At 35.8% G+C, this 12,561-nt stretch overlaps 1 protein-coding gene across 3 annotated transcripts in view; it reads right to left on the bottom strand.

The window, feature by feature from the left end:
• PCNX1 (pecanex 1) overlaps positions 1-12,561 on the bottom strand; it is a 159,144-nt gene that overhangs the window by 102,189 nt on the left and 44,394 nt on the right. For all 3 annotated transcript variants that reach the window (XM_069488441.1, XM_069488445.1, XM_069488444.1), the window contains exons 4-5: positions 8,985-9,030; positions 8,079-8,168 (exon numbers count right to left, since the gene is read on the bottom strand). In XM_069488441.1, the coding sequence (XP_069344542.1) occupies positions 8,079-8,168; positions 8,985-9,030 (136 nt within the window). The remainder of the gene's footprint in view (positions 1-8,078; positions 8,169-8,984; positions 9,031-12,561) is intronic.

The raw sequence follows: 12,561 nt of genomic DNA, 5'->3' as shown, positions 1-12,561 counted from the left end.
TCTATTATGTAAACTGTGATTTATGACCTATGAAGCTTTCTCTTATGTTTTAAACTTTTCAAGATAAGTAAAACCCATGTTCTTTGTCATTTGTCCCAAACAGCTGACACTGTACTTGGGCTCTTATGTCCTCTAAATACCAAAATTTAAAAGTTAACATTGTATTTACTTTTTTGTAGTATTAAATAATAATGTTATTTCCATAAACTCTCAATATATATTTCTGATAAGCAATTATGGAATGGTGTGATAGTCATATTTCAAGAATATGAATTTTCCAGAATAAAAACTTAACTCTAAACAAGTAGCTGAAAATCACTAAATCTAATATACAATAAAGTACTTTTAAAAAAAATACTAATGATCAAAACCACTCCAAGACATTTAAAAAGCAGAAATTTAAGTTTTTCCAAAAAGGACAGTACTTTAAAACATGTACTCTCTTCAGTGGTGCTAAACAAATATACCATAAAAGGTTTAACTTTGTCAGGAAGAATTTTAGGTGGTTTTAGGAAATTTTCAAGTAAATATACTTTCTTACACATTTTTTCTTACTCGTACCAATAGAGTCAAAGATACATCAAAGTTAAGAGGCTCAAATCAACACAGAGAGATACTATTTTTTATCTAATTAAACTTTTTTTCAGTAATTGTTATTAGTAGTGTTTAGGATAAGAAAGGCACACTCACATACTCCTCAAGGTGGTGCAAACTGGTGTAACCTTCTCCAAATCAGTCTGGTAATATGGCCAAAAACCTTGAAAAAGTATTCTTACCCTTTGATCAGTAATCTATTTCTAGATATTGTTGCTAAAGGATAAAATCAAATATGTGTATAAGGTTTTAGCACAAAGTTGTTCATCTCAGGTTATTACAAAAGTTCGTAAAATACAAAAAGGATAACAATGTCCATGAAAAATGGTTGAATAAATTATGTAGTCTATTAATAATTTCAAAGGCACTAAAAACATTTTTAAAGATTATATAATAATGTGAGAAAATACTTAAGTAAAACAGGTAGCACTATATAAAAAGTACAATTCCAGTTCTGCAAGTTAAAAAGAACGCTAAGGGACTCAGTGTGCCAAGGAGTATCTGGCCCTCTCTCCCCGTGGGGGGGGGGAAGACGGGAGGTGAGCATGAAACTGGGCCTGAGCTTCTGCCATCCTGCTTCTCCAGTCAGTTTTATAAAGTTATTCAGGTTTTTCTCTCCTATCTCGTATCCTGATATTGGTACTTTCTGGTTTCTTCGGTTGTTATTGTTAGCTCAACCACCACTGTGGGATACATGTTGCTGATGCACTAAGACAATCAAATACAAAAGGCTGCCTGAGTGATGGGTCCTATTCCCCAGACTACTCCCTTGCAGCAGGGGACCTGACGAGCTTCAAAAACAACCTGATGGACATCATTCAGCAGAACAAAGAGAGGCGGAAAGAGTCAGCTGCACAAGGTGCACCTGATCTTTATAAGCACTCAGAAGACTTAGTACATGTTGATACACATCCATAGATCTGAAACACCTTAAAGGCTTCTGTCATTTTAAACATGAGAGGATAATAAAAACAGCATGACAACATCTGAAATCCTCAATTTTGCACAAAGCTATATCTCGTTTTTCAACATATAATTGGATCAAGCCATTTTTATGGACTTCTATACAAGGAATTAAGAAGAACATAAATTTTGAGCTAATAATTCTGGACAAATACATTCAAGTTGCTGTTTTTAGCCAGTGCTGCTGCCATTGTTTTTCCTCCACAACCTGGCCTTCTTCAATTAAACCAGATAAATTTTTAAGACAAAAGTCAATTTTAAATTTTCCTCACTTTGAGCCAGTCATAGTGACTATGTACTACATGTGCAGAAGATGAAGCTTTTTTAAATTTACTTTCTTGCACTGTCTTATACGAAGTGTTATAACTTCAAATATTTCAAGGTCTTAAATAAAAGGAAAGCAAAAACAAAATTATGGGAAAAATATTCTTTTGCAGTGCTGGAGAACAGGCTACTTAGATTGTCCTTCTTTCCTTCAAACGCATGAGAACAGAGTGAAAGCTGGGACTGCTCAGAAGCTGAAGCTGAAGCCCTGTGGCTATAGTGGAGCATCACAGTGCCGGTGCAGTGACCTGATGAACATCTCACTGTAACTCTCATCCTCGGAAATGGCAGAGAAACCTCTCTCTGAACCCAGTGGATGGACCTGCATCCTTCCTGTGTTGCCAAAGCACTCATGCATCACCTCCATGGGTGTGCTCACAACACAGGGCACACGGTACCTACAGTCCATGAAAACAGACTGTCAGCCATCGGTGAAGACAGACACTGGAATGGAATATGGAATTTCCCTTCTGGGGTGTTCATCCCATCAAGATGTAACAAAATATATTACAAGCCACCGGATAAGAGACAAGAAGCGTGTGCGTGTATGTTGAAAAATGTCTATGAAAATGGAAGCCCACCCTTTTCTGTACAGATAACATTATGTGATGTGACTTTTAAATTTTATTACACAGAAACAAACTGCAACCCTCAAAGGCCCCGCTCCCTTGTCATGTTTTGACTGGGCAAGTGCAAAGCTTTTCCTTTGCTCCAAACTGAAGAACTACCTTTATTTGTTATTAGCTGACAGGAAAGGTCAAGCACAATTAGGTGTTGTAAGTTAAGTTTTCAGTATACACACATTTCAATGTTTGTGGGCTTCAGTGAATTTATCTTTGTGAAAACAATCAAGACGAGTAGTCTTCAATTAAATGATATGAAGGAGGATCCATCCATCCATCCTAACGAGTTTTCTGTTGCACCCGCCTCCTTCCTGAGTTTCACAATGGGAAGCAATATTTTAGAAATGGATACAATCAGAAGCTGTTAAGCACAAGTAGTGAGATTTTATAACTCACAACTTAGATCTCTTTTGATGTGTAAGCCATATTCTATATGTGTATTCTATAAGCCATATTCTATATTCTATATGCATGATTATAACTTAAGATATAGCTGTGTGTAGACTCTTTTATATGTTCTGTGAATTAGCCAGGTGTAGTGGCATGCGCCTACAGTACCAGCTACTCGGGAGGCTGACACAGGAGATCACTTGAGCCCAGGAGTTTGAGGCTGCAGTGAGCTATATAGGATCATGCCACTGCATGCTACCCCAGACAACAGAGACCTTGTCTCAAAAAAAAAAAAAAAAAGTTCTGTGAATAAGGTCGTTAGCTTTAGTTTTACCTGAATCTTATGCAGAACACAGCTAAATAATTGAATTGTATCACACACGTTACAAAGTAATTGGTATTTTAAATGTAAGCAGTAAAGATTGATCTACAATAATGTGCTGGGGGAAAACGTTTATAGATATATAAATCATGGTGACTTCTGGTCCTCAGTGGACTTTCATTTCCATTTATGGAGAAACTGTAACTACTGCTTTTAATGTCTTTCTAAAATGAGCTATTTACCCGCTAGAAAATATTCTGATTTAAAATAGAACTGATTATCTGGGAAATCTAATTATTATTGTTCCTATTTAAGTCAGCTGTCTTTCAGTAAAGCTACAGAATCTCTCCAAGGAGAAGTAAATTGAAACACTGCTTCTCAAATGTCACAGGAAACACAGCCACTTTGTTCCTATTAATACTTTAAGATCTATAGACTTCGTTATTTAAAAAGTAGGAGAATGCAAAGAATTCATCAATTTCTGTACATGGGCTTTAAACTAATTTTCCAGGTTATGTCACTTATAAAGCACTGTGATCAAACTTCCAGAGGGAATGAAGAAAAGATACTTCACTTTTTCAGAAAAGTTTTCATACTGCTTGATGTACTTATTTAATTTTTAACATGATACCTACAATTCTTGTGCTTTTAATATGCTGTAATTCTCTGTATTTCCTATTACGATTGCTGAATAAATCATATTTGAGGGCCAAAAAAAAAAAAGAATGCACATGTGCATATGTTTGTACAAATGTTAAAAGTGATTTACCATAGCCAGCCATAAAAATATAAAGTCCTAACACATGCTATAATATGGTAAGTAAAAGAAGCCAGACACTAAAAACTACATAATATATAATTCCATTTGTATGAAATGTCTGGAATAGGCAAATGCATAGAGATAAAAAGTAGTAGTTATCAGGGGCTGAGGGTGAAGGAGGAAATGGGGATTTGTAATGGGTACAGGTTTCTTTTTGGAGTGATGAAAATGTTCTGGAAGTAGATAGTGGTGATGGGTATACAACCTTGTGAATGGATTAAAAACCACTGCATTATACTGCAATTAAAAAATACAAAAAAAAGTGAAACATCAAAAAAATTAACAACAGCTTCTCAGTGACAGAAGTACAAATTCTTTTTTCTTCATACTTAAACTATATGTTTTAAAGTTACCGTACACTACTTTCGTAAACAAAAATCATTATTTTCCTCCTCTCTTCCAGATCATCCCCATCAATTACACAAACATGCTATTATTTCCCTTACAACATCTTATAAAATCCAAATCCCTCCCTTATCCTTAATTCCCCTGCTAGTTATCATGTAAGGTCTCCGCCCCCTTTATAAAAATTCACTAAAAGAATAGTTTATGCTCACTATCTTCGATTCTTCTTCTCCAGGTCCCTCCTAAGCAGATTCCAATCCCACTCCATTAAGACTAAGCTTATCAAGGTCACCAACTCCCTTTACATTATTAACTCCAATGGTCCAGTCTCCATCCTCATGTCCCTCAACCTATTAGCAGCATTTGACAAAGCTGATCAATCCATTCTCCTCGAAACACAGGGATATGACAATCTTGGTTTTCCTTCTATCTCACTAGTTATTCCTACTCAGTCTCCTACACTTCTTAAACTGGAGGGGCTCAGGGTTCAGTCCTTAAGGCTTTTCATTTTTCTATCTACACTTCCTCTTTATAGATACCATCCAGTTTTCTGTCCCCACAATAAACTAAAATTCAGAAATACCTATAACTAGTAGTTCCTCCATCTTCTACCCAGCCCCTGTACTCACATGGGGATGGTCTAAAGTTCTAATCTTAGATAGAGAAGACATGAGTGAGGCTAGGCAGGGAAATAATAAGATTACCCCTTCTTAAAAGCGAAATAATAAAGAACACCCCCACACATACATCCTCAGTTTTCTTCCAATCATCCTGAATCAGGTGACAAAATGAGTGCCAACTAATCAACTAACTGATAACCACCTAACTAAAGGTCACTGTCCTATAAATCCAAACCAACCAGCAAACCAGTCTCAAATGGTATTTAAGCCAGAACAAACACTTGCCACTAGGTGGTGCCAAACTATAGCCAGGAAGGAGTCGGATGAGGAAGCCAGGCAACGTAAACCCCAAGCAGGCTTGCCCTGTTAGTTTATGAACTTTATAATAACCCGACCCCATATTTGACATGATTTGATTTTTTTTTTTTTTTATGCACTGACAACTCCTAAACTTAAAACTCCAACCCTGACCTCTCACCTGAAATCCAGACCTATCTACTCATGCCACTTTCAGGTCTAATAGCCCCTCATATCAGACATGTCCCAAACAGAACTCCCTCTCTTACCTCCCCAAAATGCTCCTCCTCAGTCTCCCCACTTTCAGTTAATGGGCACTTCATCCTCCCAGCCACTTAACCCAACAGCCTTAGAGTCATCCATGACTACTATTTCTTTCATATAACATATCCAAATCCATCAACATATCCTCTTATTAATATCTTCCACACATACACACCCACACCCACACACACACTCTGTCTCTCTTTCTCTTTCTCTCTCTCTCTCTCTCTCTCTCACCACTTCTTGCTACCATGATCTATGCCCTGGATTACTGCAATAATCTGCTAACTGAGTTCCCTGCCTTATCTTTTGACCCTTTTAATATATTTCTCAATACAGGAGCTAGAGTGGTTTTGTTAAAATGTAACACAAACCATCTCACTCAAAATTAGTAAAACTAACACCTTTAAAATGGCTTAAAAGACTCTATGCAGTTTGGCCCCTCACTTACTCCACACCAGCCACATTATTTCTCAAACCTGCAGGCATGTTCCTACTTTAGGGCTTTTGCCCTTGCTGTTCCCCTAGACACAGAGGGAGTCCCTCCCTCCCCAGATACCCTGGCAGCTCATTCCTCCTGCTTCAGCTCTTTGTTCTCACTCTATGCAAAATTACAATTTCCTCAGCCCCCACCACTCCCTGTCCTGTCTCTATTTACCACATATATAGACTTACACTAGTATGATTCCATACTACTATGGAAGCCACAGGAGGGTAGAAATTTTTGTGTTTGCTCATTTTTTTTTCCAGTACTTATAACAACAGTACCATAAACATAATGAATACTCAATATTTGTTAAATGTTAAAAACATGGAAAAATGTTACATAATAAAAGGAAATTATAAAACTATATGAAAGGAGTGTACTATAGGTTTATTTCTATAGATATACAAAGGAATATAGTACAGTCCTATAATCCAAACTAGATCTGGATTATACGACCGCCACTTTGTAACTGTGTGACTTTGGGCAAGTTTCTTATAACTGCTTTCTTAAGACATAATATGTTCATCTGTAAAGTGAGAATAGTAACAGTATCAACTTCAAATGCTTACAGTGAATATTAACCGGTTGAATGCATATAAAGTGCTTAGAAGAGAACTTCAACCAAGGATTACAAATGAAGGCCCATGGAGCCAAATCCTGTCCTCTATTTGTTTTTGTAAATGAAGCTTTAGTGTAGCACAGCCATGCCCACTCATTTATGTATTTTTATGGCTCCTTTCACTCTACAAAGGCAGAGTTGAGTAGCTGAGTAGCAAGAGAGACCATATGGCTTACAAAGCTATCTGGCCCTTGACAGAAAACGTATGCTGACCCTGAACTTGGACAACACTATGCCGTCAGTGAATGTCAGACATCATGATCTGTGTTACTGCATAGCTGCAAGGGTAGATTTGGGTGTATATAATTCCCAACCTGCCAAACCATAAAAATCTTCCTTGCACATGGTATTTTCCAGACATAAAATAAGATAAAGACATATATTACCCCCTAAAGGCAGTGGCACCAAACCCTCTAAAGTTATTATCTAGTTGTTGAGATATACAAATGGTCACATATATTATAGAAAATGATACTGTAATTCTCAAAGTAATTGATTCACCTTTCATTTTTAAAAAGTACCTATACCATACTGCATACTGTATGTTTAGAGGTCTTTCAGTTTGGGGGGTTGGTAGGGTTGGAAGGGGTAGTCCATAAAAGCAAATAAACAATGATGGGGTACTATAACTTAAAAAAAAAAAAAAAATTAAAAACTTAAAAGTCCAAATAACAGTAGCAAAATATGCTTAGAAGAAATGAACTTGGTTCATGTGGAGTGGGTTTTTGAGTAAAGAAAATTAAAAAAAAAAGAAAGAAAGAAAAAAATAAACCTGGGTAAAATATTAAATTAATGGACAAATGTCATAATTCAGTGATGTATTTGTAGCCTCATAAACAAGTTTCATAATTAAGAAAAGGAAATTTATCAGCCTGTCTGCCCAAATATCACCCATAGGTTAACAAAAATAAAAATAAAAATAACAGGGTTATAATTGGGTAGAAAGAAAAGACAGGTTTCTAATCCAGTTATGGCTCATTGATTATATAACCTTGGACAATTCCATTTGAAAATAGGGATGACATATTTGTCTTTGTATGTTTGAAAATTAAAAATCAAACATGAAAATGTGGTAGTTTAAAAAACTCAGTAAAAACCAAAATATACACATTTGCAATGGAGCTGAATAAGAAGAAAAAAAAAATTCACATGTAGCCAAAATTTCTATTAACAATCTGCTACAGGAAGGTACCATGTTTATTTGGCAGAATATGTATAACTGAACTCCAATAAGCTAAAAGCACTTATAATGCTTTATTACTATCATTACAGTAACATTTTATATTAACATTTCCTAAAAATACCATAATAAATTATTCTCAACTTCTGCCAAATTGTGAGCAGTATATTCCACAAATTCATTCAAGTCACCATAATATACAATGTCACTATGAAGTATAATGTTCTTACCTTGTTCTTCACTTCCTTCCTTACAAAGACTAGAGCTCTGGCCCAGACTTAAACTGATATCATCAGAAGTCTTAGCAGTGTCTGTATCTCCTACAAAGTTAAGAGAAACACGTGAGGCCCCTATATTAAAAGTCAAGGCTGTAGTGTGGCATAACCAAGGAAGGACATCAAGGCATACGGTAGACATCTATCAACTAAAGCAGTTTTGTGTATCAAGGATTACAGTAATAGAAGCACTGAACTAATAAGAAGTATCATGGACTATCAGAGAACATAATTATTCTCACGGAACTATAAACCATGTAATATGGAAAGCTGCATAATATAACTGACAAAACTGTTTCTTTAAAAATAAGTAGATTTTAAAAAGAAATGCAAATTATATAATGGCTTAAAACAATGTAAATTTCCCTCCTAGGGAAAATTAGCAAGCTAAAAAAATTATAAGGTAAAAATAAGTATTTATTTACTTTATTACATATTTATTATTATATGTTCTATACATCTGAAGTAGATGTATAGAACAAATGACAGAAAATAACTTTCCCTTTTTTTAGTGTCTCATCTATGCCCACATTTAAAGGTTTCACATCAAAGTACTTAATTTATCATGAACCCTACCAAAACTCATGAAAGTATTTTCCCTCAAGACAAGGAAATTTCTTATAGATCAAAACTTATAATTCATGGAATGTAACACAAATGGTAAAATTCTTTTGAGAAATTTGGATGATGAAAGAGGAATACAATTTATATCAAACAACTGTTAATAAGATATATAATCTTATCCATAAAATAATTTCAAGAACGATTTTTCATTACATTTAAATGTACAGTACTTATCTTTATTACAACCAAAAATGAAATGGAAAGTCAGGGGCAACTTTTAAATTCGATTATGTCTACCTTTAATAGTTGCTGCCGTTCCAAGACGAGAGGAGCCAGATCCAATCTGAAAACAGGACATGAGTAAATAAAATGAATTAAAATGCTAAATATATGTCATCAAAATTATCATATCAAACATGTTATCAGTCACTTTTATCAATATTAACAGACACCTTGGCCACGTTCTATTAGAGCCACACAACCTGTTTGCGGTGGCACACGCTACATGTATCTTACAGATGTGCTGAGACCCTGAATCCCTCCGCATGCTCAGGAATGAAGGAGACCCAAGGGCCAGATGCCTCCAACCTCAAGCAACTCATGTCACACAATTAATATTTTTTACATTGCATCATGACATGCTCATGGTACAAACAACAGCAAACCCAGGTGTTATGTCTAACGGAAATAAGTTTATACTTCTCAGGGTACATAAAGAGAAGGTTTGGAGGACAAAACATTTTAGCATATGCTACAAAGAGCAACATAAATCTTACTGTCAGATTATTAGTGTATCATTATGTACTTTCCTTAGTTCCAGACAAAAAGTAAATACTTCTTTGTAGACAGAACATTTATTAAAAAGAATAAAAATCTAAATCATCCACAAAAGAATGAATTTTTAGCACAAACTATGGATAGAAAATGAAAATCTGATTGCTGAGCTTTTAGTGCTTATATTCAAGATGGTATAACACTTCCCTAAAATTTCAGAGCCACTATTTATTAATACTACCATAAAAATTACATAAATACTGCAAATTCCACAAACAAATTAGGGAAACCAAACATAACAACATGACAGTTACTAAATCAACAAGTCTTAGAAACTCCTCCTATAATCTGTTATAGGATTCAAAGAACCCAGTCAACCAAATTTACGCCTGTAAAGTAAAATTAAGACTAGTCATATAATACTTCATATTTTACCAAGTCTTCCTTTTTATTGATTCAATTTAAATAGGAGCATACCATACCACAAGACATCAGCTCAAAATACAGGTTAATGTTGACTTTGAAGGGGCATGAGGGACTTTCTTGATCTGTATGGCAATTGAATGGATGTACACAGATGTAAAAATTCCCTGAGCTACATACTTAAGATGCGTACAATGCTGTATAAGCTATATGTCAGTGAAAAAGTAAATAAAAATAAGCACACAGATACGGGTTGAAACTACCAATAAACTCTTGATGTAGCCAATAAAAAAATAAGCTTTGTAATATTTTTAACTATTTATTAAGTTTGATTCTCCCAGTTTTTCCTAATTTCAACTTTCAATTAGCTATAAAAGGCACTGCAATCACCCAGAATGAAAAAGGCCAAAAAGCATTTTACTGAAAAAGAAAGTTTCGTTCTTACCACACCTGCTACACAAGTTATAGAACTAACATATGTTATCCTTCTACTAGAATTATAAACACATAATTTCCTGGATAGAAATTTAAAAACAAACATGTAAACAAAAATATCATTTTATGCATCCCGTTTTAAGAATTTAAATTTTAAAAAAAAACCCAAAATTTTTTGAATATGGGCATAGTAGTCATTTGTTCACAACCTCAAAGTGTTCTCTTTCTCCTTCCTTAACAAGCTCCTTATTTTGTTCAGACATTGGTCATATATCTTTTGTTCTATGAGAAGTAGGCCCAGTCCCCTGTCTAGAGGCTGGTATATGACCTAGTTACAGTCAATGAATGTATGGGAGAGAATGCTGGATGGCTCCAGTAAAAGATCTTTTCATGTCTGCCAAGAAGGTGACCCAAGGAAAATCTCTCTGCCCCACACCGTTGCCTGCCTCCTAACTTTTCAACAGTCATGACTGAAGCTGCTGTACTCAAACTCCTATCTCTTTAAGTCACTATTAGTTGGGTATTCTATTACTTGCTGACAAAAGCATTCTTGGCTGGGCACCGGTGGCTCATGCCTGTAATCCTAGCACTCTGGGAGGCCAAAGTGGCTGGATCACTTGAACTCAGGAGTTCAAGACCAGCCTGAGCAAGAGTGAGACCTCGACTCTACTAAAAATAGAAAAATTAGCTGGGCGTCATGGCATACACCTGTAATCCCAGCTATTAGGAGGCTGAGGCAGAAGGATCACTTGAGCCCAGGAGTTTGAGGTTGCTGCAAGCTAGACTGACGCCACAGCAACTTAGCCCAGGAGACAGCAAGACTCTGTCTCCAAAGAAAAAAAAGGCATTCTTAACGGATACAATGGGGCAATTAAATTTTACTCTTCATGCTTTTCTGTATTAAGCTTCCCCCCAAAATATCTAAGCATCATGACTATTTGCATATGAAAAAACAGGGGATCAAGGATATAAATTATAGTACATCCAAATGCAATGCATTCCTCAAAGTGTCACTGTAGAAAAACACCTAATGACATTAACATTCATGATGCATTTGGTAAAGAGAATCAAGTTCAAAACAGCATACACACTATAATTCCACTTTGTTTAGGAAAGTTTTTCGATTAAATTATAGATGATTTTAATTTTCTTCTTTTTGTTTACTGTGATTTGTTAAATTTTCAAAAAATGAAAAAAATTAAGAAAAAATAATATCTTCCTACATTTGGGGGAGTGAAATTTATTTAAGCAGTTTGCATAAACTAAAGCATTCCACTATTTCTTCTCTTTGATAAGTGCCATAGGAAAAGTCCAGGAAGGATGATGGATATCAGAGAAGAAAGGTTACTTCTAACTAGAGAGCATATTGGGCAAGGCCACTTCCCCTACAAAGCCTGGCCTTTCTCTTCAGCCGGAAATAATTATTTTCACCTCTGAAATCATTAGCCCTTCTGTACCATTTCTTCTTTTTTTTTGAGACAGAGTCTCACTCTGTTGCCCAGGATAGCATGCCATGGCGTCAGCCTAGCTCACAGCAACCTCCAACTCCTGGGCTCAAGCGATCCTCCTGCCTCCGCCTCCCAAGTAGCTGGGACTACAGCCATGCACCAACCATGCCTGGCTAATTTTTTTTATATATATATTTTTAGTTGTCCAGCTAATTTCTTTCTAGTTTTAGTAGACATGGGGTCTCGCTCTTGCTCAGGCTGGTCTCGAACTCCTGAACTCAAAGGATCCACCCACCTCGCCCTCCCAGAGTGCTAGGATTACAGGCGTGAGCCAGCATGCCCGGCCTGTACCATTTCTAAGGCAATAATTACTTTGTGTCTTGCATTTATATTTCCTTAGTAATATATATTACATCTATAAGTCTGGTTACTTATATCATATCTACTATGAAGTCACAATCTCTTTGAGGGTAAGACCACTCCCCATCCTAGATTAAGTAAAATGCCTTGAATAGTATCAAGCACTAAAATATTTGAAGGTAGACAAGTAACAAAAGAAAAGAGAAGAAGACAAGGGAGAGAAAAAAGGGGGGGAAAAAGAAAGGAAAGGGAAATGAGGGTAGAAGATGGAAGGGAGAAGGGTAGAGATGGCAAGAAAGAAAGAATAACAATGACCGTGACGTAGCCACTATGGTCCATGAGTCCATTATTTAATACAGAAGACAGTTACATCAGCAATTATGATAATGTGTGACAACAAATGATATATAACAGAATATGTACAAGAAACAACA

This window comes from Eulemur rufifrons, chromosome 2 (assembly GCF_041146395.1).
Source record: "Eulemur rufifrons isolate Redbay chromosome 2, OSU_ERuf_1, whole genome shotgun sequence".
NCBI lineage: Eukaryota > Metazoa > Chordata > Mammalia > Primates > Lemuridae > Eulemur > Eulemur rufifrons.
This window is presented reverse-complemented; position numbering and strand designations above follow the sequence as displayed.